The sequence below is a fragment of the Pseudophryne corroboree genome, chromosome 2 (genome assembly GCF_028390025.1).
Source record: "Pseudophryne corroboree isolate aPseCor3 chromosome 2, aPseCor3.hap2, whole genome shotgun sequence".
NCBI classification, from domain to species: Eukaryota; Metazoa; Chordata; class Amphibia; order Anura; family Myobatrachidae; genus Pseudophryne; species Pseudophryne corroboree.
In genome coordinates, this window is record NC_086445.1 from 199,151,437 (window position 1) to 199,169,973 (window position 18,537).

The 18,537-nt window shown below is 44.7% G+C and overlaps 1 protein-coding gene across 2 annotated transcripts in view; it reads left to right on the plus strand.

Annotated features, from left to right (window-relative positions):
* The window catches only part of ENDOU (endonuclease, poly(U) specific), a 48,087-nt gene extending 31,501 nt beyond the window's left edge, over positions 1-16,586 (plus strand). For both annotated transcript variants that reach the window (XM_063952217.1, XM_063952218.1), the window contains exons 7-10: positions 2,475-2,588; positions 3,512-3,618; positions 13,757-13,899; positions 14,979-16,586. In XM_063952217.1, the coding sequence (XP_063808287.1) occupies positions 2,475-2,588; positions 3,512-3,618; positions 13,757-13,899; positions 14,979-15,090 (476 nt within the window). In that variant the 3' untranslated portion in view covers positions 15,091-16,586. The remainder of the gene's footprint in view (positions 1-2,474; positions 2,589-3,511; positions 3,619-13,756; positions 13,900-14,978) is intronic.
* The last annotated feature ends 1,951 nt before the right edge of the window (positions 16,587-18,537 follow it).

The window sequence follows — 18,537 nt, forward strand, 5'->3', positions numbered from 1 at the left end:
GTGGTTAATGGATCTTTTCCAACTTGGACTGAAGTGCTAAGTGGTGTGCCGCAAGGCTCAGTATTAGGACCACTATTGTTCAATATTTTCTTTAACGACCTAACAGAAGGTCTAGAGAGCATGGTGTCAATTTTTGCAGATGATACCAAATTGTGTAAGGCTATAAATACAGAGGAGGATGCCGAGTCTCTTCAGAACGACTTAGTTAAATTAGAAGCATGGGCAGCCAAATGGAGAATGCGCTTCAACACAGACAAGTGTAAGGTAATGCACTGTGGTACCAAGAACAAAAATGACACCTACCTACTAAATGGGGTAAAATTAGGGGATTCTGTACTGGAAAATGACTTAGGTGTCCTCATAGGTAGCAAACTAAGCAGTAGTACCCAAAGTAGGACTGCAGCAAAGAAGGCTAATAAGATATTAGCATGCATAAAACGGGGTATTGATGCTAGGGACGAGAGTATTATACTCCCGTTATATAAATCACTAGTGAGGCCACACCTTGAATACTGTGTACAATTCTGGGCACCGTACTACAAAAAGGATATCCTGGAGCTAGAAAAGGTTCAGAGGAGGGCAACCAAACTAATTAAGGGGATGGAGACGATGGAATACAAGGAAAGGCTTGAAAGACTAGGCATGTTTACATTGGAAAAGCGGAGACTAAGAGGGGATATGATCAACATCTACAAATATATAAGGGGACAATACACAGAGCTTGCGCGGGACTTGTTTTTGGTTAGATCAACACAGAGGACTCGTGGACACTCGCTCAGGTTAGAGGAGAGGAGATTCCGCACAATACGGCGTAAAGGCTTTTTCACAGTAAGGACAATACGTGTTTGGAATTCCCTGCCTGAGGGAGTTGTAATGGCGGAATCTGTCAACACCTTTAAGAATGGGTTAGATAAATTCCTAATGGATAAGGATATCCAGGGGTATGGTGCATAGTCATGCATTATAGTTACTATAAATAGGGCTAAAATGCAACGGCTGACATCAGCATCAGTCAGAAATTTTAGTCAAATCATCATGCATAGGAGACCACAAATAGGTTGAACTCGATGGACAATTGTCTTTTTTCAACCTCAGATACTATGTTACTATGTTAGATATGTAAGGCAGCCACATAGTCTTCCTTTAACACATTCATTAGACATTTTGCTTGGATACTTTTGCCTCTCATGATGCTGAATTCGAGCGAAAGGTTCTCCTGTCCAATCAGGAGCATCCCCACCAATAAAATTGCTTTGGGAAATCCCATTGTTATCCTGTGGATAACCTGTGGACCCTGCCGGAGAAATATACGTTATGGTAAGAACTTACCCTTGATAACAGTATTTCTCCTAAGTCCACAGATTCCACAGGGATCCCACCCTGACGCACCTGATTTGAGGATCTTGCTACTCACTAACCTCTTCCTTCTTGTACGGAAGGGTGTGCATGTGTGTTCTTCTCGCCTGATTAGGGCTCTACATGATGCTCCTGCCTAGATGCTTTGGAATCCAACTGATTTGCCTGAGCCAGTGGGCGGAGATATATGGACGGGCCCATTGCATCCTGGGAGGCCTGAAAGCTTGTGATCGTTTGGTGCCAATCTGCTGTCGCTCCATCATATCCCATTGTTATCCTGTGGACTTAGGAGAAATACCATTATCAACGGTAAGTTCTTACCATAATGTATATTTTTGTGGCCAAGTCTGGTCATTTAGCTACCGTACCACTCATGCAGCAGTGCACCGTCACTGGGTACTGGTACACCAACCAATTCCTGCCGCAAGTGCTGAAAGCCATTTCCAGGTGCCGTCCAAGAACTCCTGCTCATGGTGCCCGTCTCCATCATGATAATGTACGCGCCTACAAGTCCAGGAAAGTTGTGGATTTTCTGGCCCATGAACGCATCAAAGAGCTTGGCCATCCACTGTACAGTCCAGACCTGACCCCCTGCGTCTTCTTCATGTTCCCACAAATCAATGCACACCCCTCGTATGTTGCAATATTGCAGCTAATAAAGACTCTTCCTTATTGAACCCACCTAAGTTCTTCAGATTTCTATATGACTGTCCCGATTTTCCCTATTTAATTGGTGTGTCCTGACAATGTTGCAGCTGCCAAGACTGGGAGGTGGTGTGTATATTGCACTAATTGTTATGAGTAGTCAACATATGTATATTTAAGTTCTAACTGTGTTATATGTGCTGGTTTAATGAATGGCAGTGACAATGCTTATACTATAACATGCTCGTATTTCATAGCAGCAGAACCAAAACTTAAATCTGTTCTGATTTATGATGACAAATGGAGGTCTGCAGTACCGCACATCAGCCAATCAGATATTTTATATCTATTAGCTATTGATCAATTACATTTTAACAATGAACATAAAAATAACTGTCTTGGAATGTTTTTCTTCACTATAGTACAAGGTTTGTTAAGTTTACAAATGAGAAAAATAATTGTGTTCCTTATAGGGCTGTACAGTACCGAGAAGGAGTTTGCTGATGACCTGCAGAAGATGTGGTTTGGACTTTACTCTCGGTCTAAAGGAGAACAAGATTCTAGCGGATTTGAGCATGTGTTTGTGGGTATGTGTACTTATTTGTGTATGTCTGTTTTTTTCATAATTTATCAAAGTAAAATGTAAAAAGGCCTATATATATATTTTAATCAGGCAACACACAATGGGGTAGATGTATTAACCAGGAGAAGGCATAAGGAAGTGATAAACCAGTGATAAGCGCAAGGTGATAAATCCACCAGCCAGTCAGCTCCTGTCAATTTGCATATTGGAGCTGATTGGCTGGTGTGTTTATCACCTTGCACTTTTCACTGGTTTATCACTTCCTTATGCCTTCTCCAGGTGAATACATCTGCCCCAGTGTATGAAATGGGTAAATAGATGTACAATCATACAGTCTATTGGAGATGTGAGATGGACAATACAGTATACTGTATGTAAATCCGGACCTCCTACCCCAACAGCACAGGACTCATCAGTGCATTATTCTGTATATGTCTTTTCATTCTCTCTCTGAGGTATGTACCCTGTAGGAAAGGTCCCAAAATGAGGTGCTAAATTCCTTATTTGGTGTTCCCTTGTTGTTGATTTGTTGATTATGGCATTCTAGAACTATGGCACTCTAACTCTTAGCCATAAAAAAGCAATGTTGAACACACAAAGTCATACAGATGTCCATCCCAGATGTTTTGTGGCTTTTAATGTCCCTAGCTCACATTTCAAATTGTTGAGTCTGGCAGGTTTCATTAAAATTCATCATGTTCCATTCTGTTTTTCTAACCAATAAAATATACAATACGGTATGTTATAAGCGATACAATCAAGACAATATCTAACTATATGTTTGCTAAGAAAATACAATGTGGTAACAGCCCTTGCAACATTTACATCTTATTTATATTTCATATCGGGACACTTCACTGGATTGTTATCTTTGTGTGAGAGTTTTACAATGACATACATACATCTTTGTTTTCAATTTGTTCTCAGGTGAAGTAAAAAAAGGTCAAGTATCTGGATTCCACAGCTGGATCCGGTTCTATCTTCTGGAAAAGAAAGGCATGATGAATTATTACAGCTATAACTACGATGGGCCGGTATGTTCATTTGAATGTAGTCGCATCATTGCAGCCTGGAGATAATGGTGATGTCACAAACAGTATTAGTGATACTGGGGTCTATTTACTAAGGCTTGGACAGAGATAAAGTGTATGGAGATAAAGTACCAACCAGCCAATCAGCTCCTGACTGTCATTCTCCAATCCCAGCCTGTGACATGGCAGTTAGGAGATGATTGGCTGGTACTTTATCTCCACCCATTTTATCTCTCTCCAAGGCTTAGTAAATAGACCCCACAATATTTAACTTCCAAACTGGTCCTCCACCATAAGACCTATATTATTTTTTATTTGTAAATGTCCCCTGGCGACTTTTCCCATTTGCATTGCTTACCTGATCATATTTCTGTTTAGTTTTGACCTTTTTTAGTGATGCAGGCGTTGTTTATTTTAGTTGCCTTTGAATACAACACAGAACTGCTACAGACAAAAATCATCATGTTCACTTTTATTCCTAGCATCCTCATTCTTACAGATATTTGGTGAGAGTTAAGGTCCATACACACTTACCGATAAAATGAGCGACGTCACTCATTTTATCGGCAAGTGTGTATGCCGCCAGCGACGACCGATGCACGGCCCCGCGGGTCGGCAACGATCGTCGCTGTCGTTAGAGCATGCACATAGGCATGCGCAGACACTGACTGGCGGGTGCCGCTCCGGACTTTCCCCCCTCCACGGCATTATAGTGACTGTCGTCCACGACCTGCATGCAGGGCTGGTGGAGGCGTGATGTCACTGAGCGATATGAGCGGTCATATCGCTCAGTGTGTACAGTCGGCCGCCGACTGGCTGGCCCGGGAGGGGAAACATTAGACGATGTCGCTCACAGAGCAACATCGTCTAATGTGTATGGACCTTTAGTGTTCAAATCTAATAGACAGGAAAAAACAGCCACCCAATCGACTTTTCAAACATTTGAATGTACGTTCAGATTGTCGACATGGACAGAATGTTAAAAAAAAGGCGGAAACTGTCAGCAGGAACGCCTACTAAACTTACACCTTTACCCTTAAAATACAAAGCATCATACACCACTCATCATTATAACTTCTTTGGAGTTTCTCATGAGTTGTCCCACATCACTTATAACTTGCCAGTTATCACCTATTACTCATCACACGTCCCTAATCACATGCTACTTGTGACTCACATGTTTGATTTTCATCTGACAATATCTATTTAGGGATCGAGATTCTATGTATAGAAATACTGTGAGGAATTGCTGCCTAAATTTGTGTGCTTATTTAAAGCATAATGTTGCTGCGAAAAATGAATAATGTATTATCAGATGTATGTATTATTTTTTCAGAGTAATACAAATAGTACAGTGTATTCAGGGCCGGTGCTAGGGTGTTTGGCGCCCCCCTGCAAACTATAAATTTGCGCCCTCCCATACTTTACAAAGGGACAGCGCACATAACGCTACCTGTAGTAGTGCCGCTTACACACAATTCCCCCTGTGGTAGTGCTGCTTATACACACAATGAACCCTGTAGTAGTGCTGCTTATACACAATGCCCCCTGTAGTGGTGACGCTTACACACGTAACACCCCTTGTAGCAGTGATGCTTATACAAGACACCCCCTGTAGCATTGATGCTTACAATGCTTACAGACAAAACTCCCCCTGTAGCATTGTCGCTTACACACGTAACGCCACCTGTACCAGTGACGCTTACACACGTAACGCCCCCTGTAGCAGTGATGCTTACACACGTAATGCCCCCTGTACCAGTGACGCTTATACACATAATGCTCCCTGTAGAAGTCCCGCTTACACACAATGAACACTGTAGTAGTGACGCTTACACACGTAACGCCCCCTGTAAAAGTGATGCTTACACTTGTAACGACCCCTGTAGCAGTGGCGCTTACACACAACGCCTCCTGTAGCAGTGCTGCTTACACATGTAGCAGTGACGCTTACACATGTAACGCCCCCTGTAGCAGTGATGCTTACACATGTAATGCCCCCCAATGAACTCTGTAGTAGTGACGCTTACACACGTAACGCCCCCCCCTGTAGTAGTGATGCTTATACACGTAATGCACCCTGTAGTATTGGCGCTTACACACGTAACGCCCCCTGTAGCAGTGCCGCTTACACACATAACAGTGACGCTTACACACGTAATGCCCCCTGTAGTAGTCACGCTTACACACTTAACGCCCCCTGTAGCAGTGAAGCTTACACACATAACGCCTCCTGTAGCAGGGTGCTTACACACATAACACCCGTGTAGCAGTGACGCTTACACACGTAACGCCCCCTGTAGCAGTGACGCTTACACATGTAATGCCCCCTGTAGCAGTGAAGCTTACACACATAACGCCCCCTGTAGCAGAGCGCTTACACACATAACGCCCCCTGTAGGAGTGGTGCTTACACACGTAACAGTGACGCTTACACACGTAACGCCCCCTGTAGTAGTCACGCTTATACACGTAACGCCCCCTGTAGCATTGTCGCTTACACACGTAACGCCACCTGTACCAGTGACGCTTACACACGTAACGCCCCCTGTAGCAGTGATGCTTAAACACGTAAAGCCCCCTGTACCAGTGACGCTTATACACATAATGCTCCCTGTAGAAGTCCCGCTTACACACAATGAACACTGTAGTAGTGACGCTTACACACGTAACGCCCCCTGTAAAAGTGATGCTTACACTTGTAACGACCCCTGTAGCAGTGGCGCTTACACACATAACGCCTCCTGTAGCAGTGCTGCTTACACATGTAGCAGTGACGCTTACACATGTAACGCCCCCTGTAGCAGTGATGCTTACACATGTAATGCCCCCCAATGAACTCTGTAGTAGTGACGCTTACACACGTAACGCCCCCTGTAGCAGTGACGCTTACACATGTAATGCCCCCTGTAGCAGTGAAGCTTACACACATAACGCCCCCTGTAGGAGTGGTGCTTACACACGTAACAGTGACGCTTACACACGTAACGCCCCCTGTAGTAGTCACGCTTATACACGTAACGCCCCCTGTAGCATTGTCGCTTACACACGTAACGCCACCTGTACCAGTGACGCTTACACACGTAACGCCCCCTGTAGCAGTGATGCTTAAACACGTAAAGCCCCCTGTACCAGTGACGCTTATACACATAATGCTCCCTGTAGAAGTCCCGCTTACACACAATGAACACTGTAGTAGTGACGCTTACACACGTAACGCCCCCTGTAAAAGTGATGCTTACACTTGTAACGACCCCTGTAGCAGTGGCGCTTACACACATAACGCCTCCTGTAGCAGTGCTGCTTACACATGTAGCAGTGACGCTTACACATGTAACGCCCCCTGTAGCAGTGATGCTTACACATGTAATGCCCCCCAATGAACTCTGTAGTAGTGACGCTTACACACGTAACGCCCCCCCCTGTAGTAGTGATGCTTATACACGTAATGCACCCTGTAGTATTGGCGCTTACAGACGTAACGCCCCCTGTAGCAGTGCCGCTTACACACATAACAGTGACGCTTACACACGTAATGCCCCCTGTAGTAGTCACGCTTACACACTTAACGCCCCCTGTAGCAGTGAAGCTTACACACATAACGCCTCCTGTAGCAGGGTGCTTACACACATAACGCCCGTGTAGCAGTGACGCTTACACACGTAACGCCCCCTGTAGCAGTGACGCTTACACATGTAATGCCCCCTGTAGCAGTGAAGCTTACACACATAACGCCTCCTGTAGCAGGGTGCTTACACACATAACGCCCGTGTAGCAGTGACGCTTACACACGTAACGCCCCCTGTAGCAGTGACGCTTACACATGTAATGCCCCCTGTAGCAGTGAAGCTTACACACATAACGCCCCCTGTAGGAGTGGTGCTTACACACGTAACAGTGACGCTTACACACATAACGCCCCCTGTAGTAGTCACGCTTATACACGTAACGCCCCCTGTAGCAGTTCCGCTTACACACGTAGTGCCCCCTGTAGCAGTGACGTTTACACAGGTAACGCTTCCTTTAGCATTGATGCTTACACCCATAAGGCTCCCTGTAGCAGGACGCTTACACACATAACACCCCCTGTAGCAGTGCCACACACATTGCAGTGATGCTTACACACGTAACAACCCCTATAGCAGTCACGCTTACACATGTAATGCCCTCTGTAGCAGTGACGCTTACACACGCAATGCCCCCTGTAGCAGTGATGCTTACACAAGTAATGCCCCCTGTACAAGTGACATTTATACACCTAATGCTCCCTGTGGTAGTGCCTCTTACACATAATAAACCCTGTAGTAGTGACACTTACACATGTAACGCCCCCTGTAGTAGTGACACTTACACATGTTACGCCCCCTTTAGTATTGCCGCTTACACACGTAACACCCTCTGTAGCAGTGACTTACAAACGTAACGCCCCTGTAGCAATGACTCTTACACACATAACTCCCCCTGTAGCAGTTGCGCTTACACACATAATGCTCCTGTAGCAGTGCCGCTTACGGTATCCGTTCAGATGGTCAACCATGTTATGGTCGACAGTCATTAGGTCGACCACTATTGGTCGACATTTACATGGTCGACATGGACACATGGTCGACACATGAAAGGTCAACACATGAAAAGGTCGACATTTTTTAACTTTTTTTCTTTTGGGGAACTTTTCCATACTTTACAATCCACGTGGACTACGACTGGAACGGTAATCTGTGCCGAGCGAAGCGGTAGCGGAGCGAAGGCACCATGCGAGGGGACGCGGTGCACTAATTGGGGTTCCCAGTCACTTTACGCAAAAAACGACACCCAAAAAAGTAAAAAAAAAACTCATGTCGACCTTTTCATGTGTCGACCATGTGTCCATGTCAACCATGTCAATGTCGACCAATAGTGGTCGACCTAATGACTGTCGACCATAAAATGGTCGACCATTCATACCGGAACCGCCGCTTACACATGTAGCAGTGTCGCTTACACACGTAATGCCCCCTGTAGCAGTGATGCTTACACACGTAAAGCCCCCTGTACCAGTGACTCTTATACACATAATGCTCCCTGTAGAAGTGCCCCTGTACAAGTGACACTTATACACCTAATGCTCCCTGTGGTAGTGCCTCTTACACACAATAAACCCTGTAGTAGTGACGCTTACACATGTAACGCCCCCTGTAGTAGTGACACTTACACACGTTACGCCCCCTTTAGTATTGCTGCTTACACACGTAACACCCTCTGTAGCAGTGACTTACACACGTAACGCCCTTGTAGCAATGACTCTTACACACGTAACTCCCCCTGTAGCAGTTGCGCTTACACACATAATGCTCCTGTAGCAGTGCCGCTTACACACGTAGCAGTGTCGCTTACACACGTAATGCCCCCTGTACCAGTGACGCTTACACACGTAAAGCCCCCTGTACCAGTGATTCTTATACACATAATGCTCCCTGTAGAAGTGCCGCTTACACACACAATGAACCCTGTAGTAGTGGTGCTTACGCACGTAACGCCCCCTGTAGCAGTGACGCTTACACTCGTAATGCCCACTGTAGCAGTGGCGCTTACACATTTAATGCCCCCCTGTATCAGTGACGCTTACACACGTAACACCTCCTGTAGCAGTGACGCTTACACACGTAATGCCCCCTGTACCAGTAATGCTTATACACCTAATGCTCCCTGTAGTAGTGCCGCTTACACACAATGAACCCTGTAGTAGTGATCATTACACACATAACGCCCCTGTAGTAGTACCGCTTACACACAATGAACCCTATAGTATTGACGCTTACACACGTAACACCCCCTGTACCAGTGACGCTTACACACATAACGCCCCCTGTAGCAGTGACGCATGCACATGTAACGCCCCCTGTAGTAGGGGCGCTTACACGTGTAACGCCCCCTGTACCACACACACAGATACAAACACCACATACACATACATACTGTACATACATTACACACATACACAGTCACACATACAAATACATATACACAGATACTGTATCCATATACATACACTCACATACTTTCACTCAATCACTCTCTTACTTACTGTACCTAAGAGTCTGGCAGCTCATCCTCTGTCCGATGTTGCAGTCTGCAGCCTGGTTCCGTGTAGCTCCGCCCCTTGTTCCCGTGTACCCCTGCCCACTTTTAGGTCCGCACACTGCACTGTCACAGGGGAGGGTGAGAGGAGGCTTCATGCTGCCGGCGCCTCTACCTGTCATAGAGTGTGACAGGCGCAGCCGGCAGCAGCAGGGACATCAGCTCAGCACAGGGATGCAGACCAGGGAGAGCGCCTCTCCAGCCTGGCGCCTCCCTGCTTTATATCCTTTGCTGAGCGGGTAGCGCTGGACCTGAGTGTATTACTAGAATAAAAGAAAACTATTCAAGGTTTACAAAAGTAGATAATCCAGGAGTGTCCAATAATGAGCATGGTAATTGTCATACAGTTAATAGCTTTCCATAGGTAAATGCATAAGAGGTTGTGTTGCCCATAGCAACCTATCTGGTACAGTTAACAGAATGAATGCTGCTATGGATCACACATCTTGTCATTTAATTGTTTAGTTGGTTGAAATCAGTTAATTAGATACTCATTCCTCCCAACAATTGATCAATGGAAACATGGACCCTCGCAACCGAAAAGGGTGTGTGTCCTCAAATGCATGGGGCTGTGGTCTTGGATGAGAGGGTGTAGCCTCAAGGCATGTCCTCCATTTCTGTCAGTTTAGATGCTGTACGCATGTGCACAGCATACCTCCCAACTGTCCTGATTTTCGAGGGACAGTCCCGTTTTTTTTCTTCCAGCGGTGATCAAATACTCTCCCAGCCTTCCCTGTGCCTGGGGGACACTGAGGCCAAGTGTCCTGAGGGCATGTTGAGGGTGTGCTGCGGGCTATGCTGTTTCTCATGCACCAGATATAGGACTGGTGCAAGTGTGCATTAATAATGATTTCACCTTTAGATAGAATCTGTGCCATCGCATGATTGCATATAAATCAGCATTTGGCAAATATCTGCATTTAGGGCCTAATTCAAGGTTGATTGCAAAAGCAAAATCTTTCTCTAATGGGAAAAACCATGTGCACTGCAGGGGGGGCAGATATAACATGTGCGGAGAGAGTTAGATTTGGGTGGGTTATATTGTTTCTGTGCAGGGTAAATACTGGCTGCTTTATTTTTAGAGCCTAGAAAAAGTCCATAAATGAAACACGTGTCGGCGGCTTCATGGCCGCTACCTGGTCTAACTAATGTTTAAAAGTTTAATGAATGTACAATTGTGTTTATACAAATGAGCTCAGCACAATACTATATAGAGATATGTGACTAATGCATTGCCAGTAGGAGCCATAGAATACACAGTGCTGCAGTGTCAGAGTGGTTTCTTCTCTGCAAGTTAATAAGAGAGCTGCTAACACTATATGTAGTAAGATCATTAGCCTGTGTATGGATTACAAGACATATTAATAAACAACTATCTCAGGCTTGACCATAGAGCATTTAGTAAGCTGCTAAAAATGTTCTCTTATTATGTATAGTAGTTAAAACATGTGATATCATACATGCATAGAGGGGATCAGTGCGCGATACCGCCGGCCGGAATCCCGGCGGTCGGAATACCGACACCGGGATCCCGACCGGCACAATCTCGACAGGGGGGCAAGCGCAACGCAGCCCCTTGCGGGCTCGCTGCGTTTGCCACGCTGGGGGCATGGTGCCTCGCGCACTAATTTATTCTCCCTCTATGGGTGTCCACTTTATCTCCATCCAAGGCTTAGTAAATAGACCCCCGGCTTAATCTCCAATATACCATTTTTGGAGAGTTTTTCAGTACAATTGTATTATTTCACTGGAGGTGTATCAGACAACAAATGCTGGCAGCCTGATATTGCCAACAACGGTACCATTCAGACACAGATGCTCTTTCTGACTAAGGTATAAAATATATGATAACCAAAATTCCTAGACATTAATTCAGATTAACATATAATATTGCTAGTGGGAATACAGATTGATATATAATACTGCTGGTGATAAAACTCAGAATAATATTGATCTCGGATCTGTAGCAGTACATTCAAACTATGTGATAAATAAAGACAAAACAGGTAGCGTGATTTGATTTTAATGTCACTTTATTATGCACTTTACTCACTGTATATGGTAATTGTATTTCTGTTGTATTGTCTTTATTTCGTGATTGGACACCTTTTAACTGATATAATAAAGGTTAATTTTTAATTATCTCTTGTACGCCAACAAATAGACATTCTTTTTCTCTTTTTTCTGCTTTATTTTTACAGTACAATTTAGATTTCAGTTTGAACACACCCCACCCCAACTAACTCTCTCTGCACATGTTATATCTGCCCCACCTGCAGTGCAACATAGTTTTGCCCATTAGAGGAAGATTTTGCTTTTGCAATCAACCTTGAATAAGGCCCTTAGGGGGTCATTCCCAGTTGATCGCTAGTGAAAAATGTTCGCAGCGCAGTGATTAAGTGAAAGAGCGGCACTTCTGCGCATACGTATGCGGAGCAGTGCGCACGCGCGACATACTTTCACAACGGCCGATGTATTTTTACACAAGGTGTAGTGACGCTTTTCAGTCGCAATGCCAGCCGCAGAGTGATTGATAGGAAAGGGGCGTTTCTGGGTGTCAACTGACCGTTTTCAGGGAGTGTTTGAAAAAACGCAGGCGTGCCAGGAAAAACGCAGGCGTGGCTGGCCGATTGCAGGGCGTGTTTGTGACGTCACATCCGGAACTGAACAGTCTGAAGTGATCGCAAGCTAGGAGTAGGTCTGGAGCTACTCTGAAACTGCACAAATTATTCTTGTAGCCGCTCTGCGATCCTTTCGTTCGCACTTCTGCTAAGCTAAAATACACTACCAGAGGGCGGCGGCTTAGCGTTTGCACGGCTGTTAAAAACTGCTAGCTAGTGATCAGCTCGGAATGACCCCCTTAGTTCCTTGCACACAATTTGGATACTATTACAGCTGATGCATGCAATTCTGAATCAGCCCCTTAATGTCTAAAGCAGTATTTCCCAATCACTGTTCTCAAGACACACTAACAGTCCAGGCTTTAGTGATATTTATGCTTGAGCACAGATGGTTAAATCAAAAATAACTGATGTACTAATTAAGTTGCCTGTGCTCAAGTATGGCTCTCTTTAAAACCTGGCCTGTTAGTATAATTTAAGGACTGTGGTCTTAAGCCTTGGCAAAAAAAACAACAACACTTTTAATAAAGATAAATACAAATCTCCCCAATGTCATTTTATGGCCCCTGAAATGAGGTGAGTACGCCCCTAAGTATTTCAATCTACAGGATAAACACAAAACAACTGGTCATAAAATGTGCACCATTCATCAAGTGATGGCATAGAAACAAGACTTGTACACACAGTATGTGTCATGTGAATGTCTCTTTACACACTGGCATAGAAGACACGCATGCCCAGTTATTTTTAGGAGGAGCGTGTTTTCTTTGCAGCAGGCTAATCAACCTAATTATGAAATCCTTTAATGCATTCTATTATTCCTAAAGGCCTCATGTCTTGCGAACCTTCTTGTGGATCTGTCATTTCAATACAATGTTCTGTCCTGTTCTCAGGTCACAGAGCGTTAACTGCAGCTTTTTCTTCCATTCACAGTAACTATTACGTATCCCTGCACCGCAAGCTGTGTCCGTGTCCTAGCGATCGGACGCAGAGCAAACAGGACAATTAGATTTTCTCCTAAATGGCTGGGGTGCAATGTGATTATGATCCGCCAGCATCCCGTCTTGCTGACACTTTAGAGGTGGTTGTTTGGAAGGACAAATTGGGTTAAATTCACTATGCCCATTGTCATGATAAAACATCCCTGGCCACCTGCAGGGGGCTGGACAGAGGTCATAAAGCAAGACCCACCATCCTGCCATTTGCTCCATATTTAACCACTTTGAGCCAAGTATAATCAGGTTAATTGATTGATTGATGACATGCTTTTATAATGTAAAGTGTTGATATAGGTTCTGTACACAGTGCATGTTGCAGTATATCCCTGTTTATCAAAATGGTTGTTTAATAAGAACAAATAAATAAAACATTCTAATTTCACAACTTTTTTCCTGTCTTGACAGTGGACACATTACCCTGATGTGCTTGGACAGCAGTTTAATTGGGATGGCTTCAATAAAGAAGTTGGAACCCAATTCATTGGCTCAAGTCCTGAGTTTGACTTCGCACTCTACACCCTGTGTTTTATTAGTCGTCCTGGTAAAAAGTAAGTTTCTGCTATTCCATGTCCATAGCATCTCTAAACCACATGTGGCCACATCTGGACAATCCCCAATCTCTATACAGTGCGTGTCCATGTGATGGTTTGTTGTGTCCCCAATGCTATTACATGATCAGAATGGTATCCGGTCTCTAGGTCGACCACACTTAGGTCAACATACATTAGGTCAACCACTATTGGTCGACATGCATTAGGTTGACATGGTTTCAAGCTCGACATGGTTACTAGGTCGACATGACAAAAGGTCGACATGAGTTTTTCACAATTTTTTTCATTTTTTTGAACTTTTTCATACTTTACGATCCACGTGGACTACAATTTGGAACGGTAACCTGTGCCGAGCGCAGTGGTAGCAGAGCACTAATTGGGGTTTCCCCGGTCACTCTACAGAGAAAATGACACAAAAAATCCCCCAACCATGTCGACCGTTTGTCATGTCGATTTTGTTCATGTCGACCTAATGCTTGTGTCATCCTATTTCAGGTGTCTACTTAGTTACTGTTGACCAATAGTAGTCGACCTAGACACTGTCGACCTAAGTGTGGTCGACACTATGAGCCACACCCGATCACAATATTGGTATATACAGTAGCTAATCTCACAGAAACAGTGCGCCAGGGTCGGACTGGCCCACAGGGGTACATGGGAAACCCCCGGTGGACCCTACTGCCTGGGAGCCCTTCTCCTCCTGTAAGGATCAGGTTCCAGAGTATGCACTAATCATACATTATACATATGTTACATTATACTGCACAGGACTTTGGGGTATTTTGTACAGTGCATTACTGCTATTAATCTGGTACATTATTGTGCAGGCACTAGCAGTATTTACTGTGTATATTTATCAAGGGGCCCAGACCATGCACACACTAATGGTTAGCCAAGCCTCTGTGGTGACAGGCCACATCCCTAAGCATGAGCCCCTACCACTGCATTCCCCGGTGGGCCCTTCATGCCCCAGTCTGACACTGCAGTGCGCTTTTGCTCCAGATTTCCATCAAACTCTTAAACACTTGCAATTAAAGTGCAGATTAGCAATCTCATTATTTACCTCTTATCTGCAGGTGCCAACTGAGTCTGGGAGGAAATACCATCTCTATACAAACCTATGAATGGACCAAGACCACCTATGATAAGGGAAAGAAATTCATTGCTACAGCATATCCCACATTTTAATTTGTGATTGACAATCTTACAAGCATTCATTCAGCATTAGAAATCAAATTTTGCCTATTACACCCTATTAACAATCAGATTCCCTCAATTCTTTATTACACAAGAAAACATTGGTTATGTTTATTCTATTCAAAGGTATTATCCAGTAATATTACTCCACATGATTAAGGGTCTACTGTAGTAGTCTACTGAAGTTCACCTATATGGGGCATCAGGATGGGTACGATATCCCTGCAGTTGAAATCCCGATGGATCCCAGGAATTTTTTTAACCTTAACCCGCCCTTCCCGCAGCCTAACCCTAACCCCACCCAGGCTAACCCTAAAATCCCTTCCCACAGCCTAACCCTTGACAGGCAGAGGCGTTTGGGGGGAGGTAGGGGGCAGCTGGCATTGTCAGAAAAAGGGTGTGTGTTGCTCCCGTTGCCTGGGAGTGGCGAGGCCAAGGGGTGTGTGTCGTGAGACACAGTTTCTTTCGCCCCACAAGCCGCCCTGCTATGGCAAGTCTGAGTAAGCTCAGACTTACTCAGCCTGCCATTGCAAAAGAACATCACGACCAATGGTCGCGATGTTCATCCAGAACTGCGATCTCATTGCAGTATTGCTATCGCAAATGTAGGAAAGAGGTGCTATACACCTCCTCCTGCACTTGCATTGCTAAGCATTGCATTTGCAAAGATGCTGCGAGCAGCTTTGCAAATGCAGTCTTTACTGAATTAGGTCCTATATACTGTATGAACAATTTTTATTGCCTTGCTCAACTTTCTAAGAACACTAGTCAGAAACGAAAATAAGGGCCTGATTCAGAGGTGGATGCAGGATTGGTCGTTTCTGCGTCTTTGGAAGCAGCAGATCTGACAAGGTATGTCAATTATGTATGTGTCGTCTATTGAATTGAGACACCCACCTGCACCTTACCAGATCCACTGCATGGATCCGTAGATGTAGCATTGGATCACTATCACAACCATTCTGCTAGCCTTCACCTCAATGTAGCTGCTGAGGCCAGTGAATCTGCCTCCAACTACACAGCCACTGGCATTACCGCGCCTCACAAATGGGGTATACTATAAATAGCACCCCCTCCCTCCATTTCGTGAAACGCTCCCCGGCCCCAAATGGCTCCAGGGTGTCAATCACAGTGCGAGCCGATTCACAGTGCCACCGCCGTTGCAGCAGCATTGCTGCACATGCATGCTACGGCTCCGAGGCATGCGCAAACCCCCCCCCCCCCCAAAAAAAAAAAAGCAAGCCTGATCATGGTAGCTGGCTTTGTATTGTGACAGGTATAGACACATAAAAAGTGATCAGATAGGAAATGCAGGTAAACAAATACATTTGGCAGTAGGAAGAACAGTAAATGCTCAGGAAAGGGACTTCCGCGGCGGCTTGTCCTCTTTACCAATCCCATGCAAGAACACCTGCTGGAAATATTGTGTGAGTTCTGAATGAATTTGTTACAGTAAGATTTTAATAAAATTGTATTATGTTCAAAAAGGTGTTTTTCTTGTTGTTCTATCCAATCGAATCTAAAATAAAACAACAGCATTAGTTTAACCCAGTGCTTCCCAAACGTTTTTGAATCACGGTTCCCCAGAGTATCAGAATTTTTTTCATGGCACCCCTAGGTCAAAATGTCTCTTATTGAGACATTTATTGGAAATTTAGAAACAAATCTTAGATGAAGTAAGTTGTGTTTATATTAGAGATGTGCACTTGAAATTTTTCGGGTTTTGTGTTTTGGTTTTGGGTTCGGTTCCGCGGCCGTGTTTTTGGTTTGACCGCGTTTTGGCAAAACCTCACCGAATTTTTTTTGTCGGATTCGGGTGTGTTTTGGATTCGGGTGTTTTTTTCAAAAAACACTAAAAAACAGCTTAAATCATAGAAATGGGGGTCATTTTGATCCCAAAGTATTATTAACCTCAAAAACCATAATTTCCACTCATTTTCAGTCTATTCTGAACACCTCACACCTCACAATATTATTTTTAGTCCTAAAATTTGCACCGAGGTCGCTGGATGACTAAGCTAAGCGACCCTAGTGGCCGACACAAACACCTGGCCCATCTAGGAGTGGCACTGCAGTGTCACGCAGGATGGCCCTTCCAAAAAACACTCCCCAAACAGCACATGACGCAAAGAAAAAAAGAGGCGCAATGAGGTAGCTGTGTGAGTAAGCTAAGCGACCCTAGTGGCCGACACAAACACCTGGCCCATCTAGGAGTGGCACTGCAGTGTCACGCAGGATGGCCCTTCCAAAAAACACTCCCCAAACAGCACATGACGCAAAGAAAAAAAGAGGCGCAATGAGGTAGCTGTGTGAGTAAGATAAGCGACCCTAGTGGCCGACACAAACACCTGGCCCATCTAGGAGTGGCACTGCAGTGTCACGCAGGATGGCCCTTCCAAAAAACACTCCCCAAACAGCACATGACGCAAAGAAAAATGAAAGAAAAAAGAGGTGCAAGATGGAATTGTCCTTGGGCCCTCCCACCCACCCTTATGTTGTATAAACAGGACATGCACACTTTAACCAACCCATCATTTCAGTGACAGGGTCTGCCACACAACTATGACTGAAATGACGGGTTGGTTTGGACAACACTGACATCTTCAATCTGACTATCAGGAACTGGACTGCGGGTGCTCCTTCCAGCACTTGCAGGGGGCGTGCAAATGGTGGAAGGCGCATGCTCTTCACTTCCAGTGTTGGGAAGGTCAGGCATCGCAACCGACACAATTGGACTCTCCTTGTGGATTTGGGATTTCGAAGAACGCACAATTCTTTGCTGTGCTTTTGCCAGCTTGAGTCTTTTCATTTTTCTAGTGAGAGGCTGAGTGCTTCCATCCTCATGTGAAGCTGAACCATTAGCCATGAACATAGGCCAGGGCCTCAGCCGTTCCTTGCCACTCCGTGTGGTAAATGGCATATTGGCAAGTTTACGCTTCTCCTCCGACAATTTTATTTTAGATTTTTGAGTCCTTTTTTTACTGATATTTGGTGTTTTGGATTTTACATGCTCTGTACTATGACATTGGGCATCGGCCTTGGCAGACGACGTTGCTGGCATTTCATCGTCTCGGCCATGACTAGTGGCAGCAGCTTCAGCACGAGGTGGAAGTCGATCTTGAACTTTCCCTATTTTTGGAACCTCAACATTTTTGTTCTCCATATTTTAATAGGCACAACTAAAAGGCACCTCAGGTAAACAATGGAGATGGATGGATACTAGTATACTTATGGATGACGAGCGACTGCCGACACAGAGGTAGCTACAGCCGTGGACTACCGTACTGTGTCTGCTGCTAATATAGACTGGATGATAATGAGATAAAATTAAAATATATATATATATATATATATATATATATATCACACTAGTACTGCAGCCGGACAGGTATATATTATGTAATGACGGACCTGCTGGACACTGTCTGTCAGACTCAG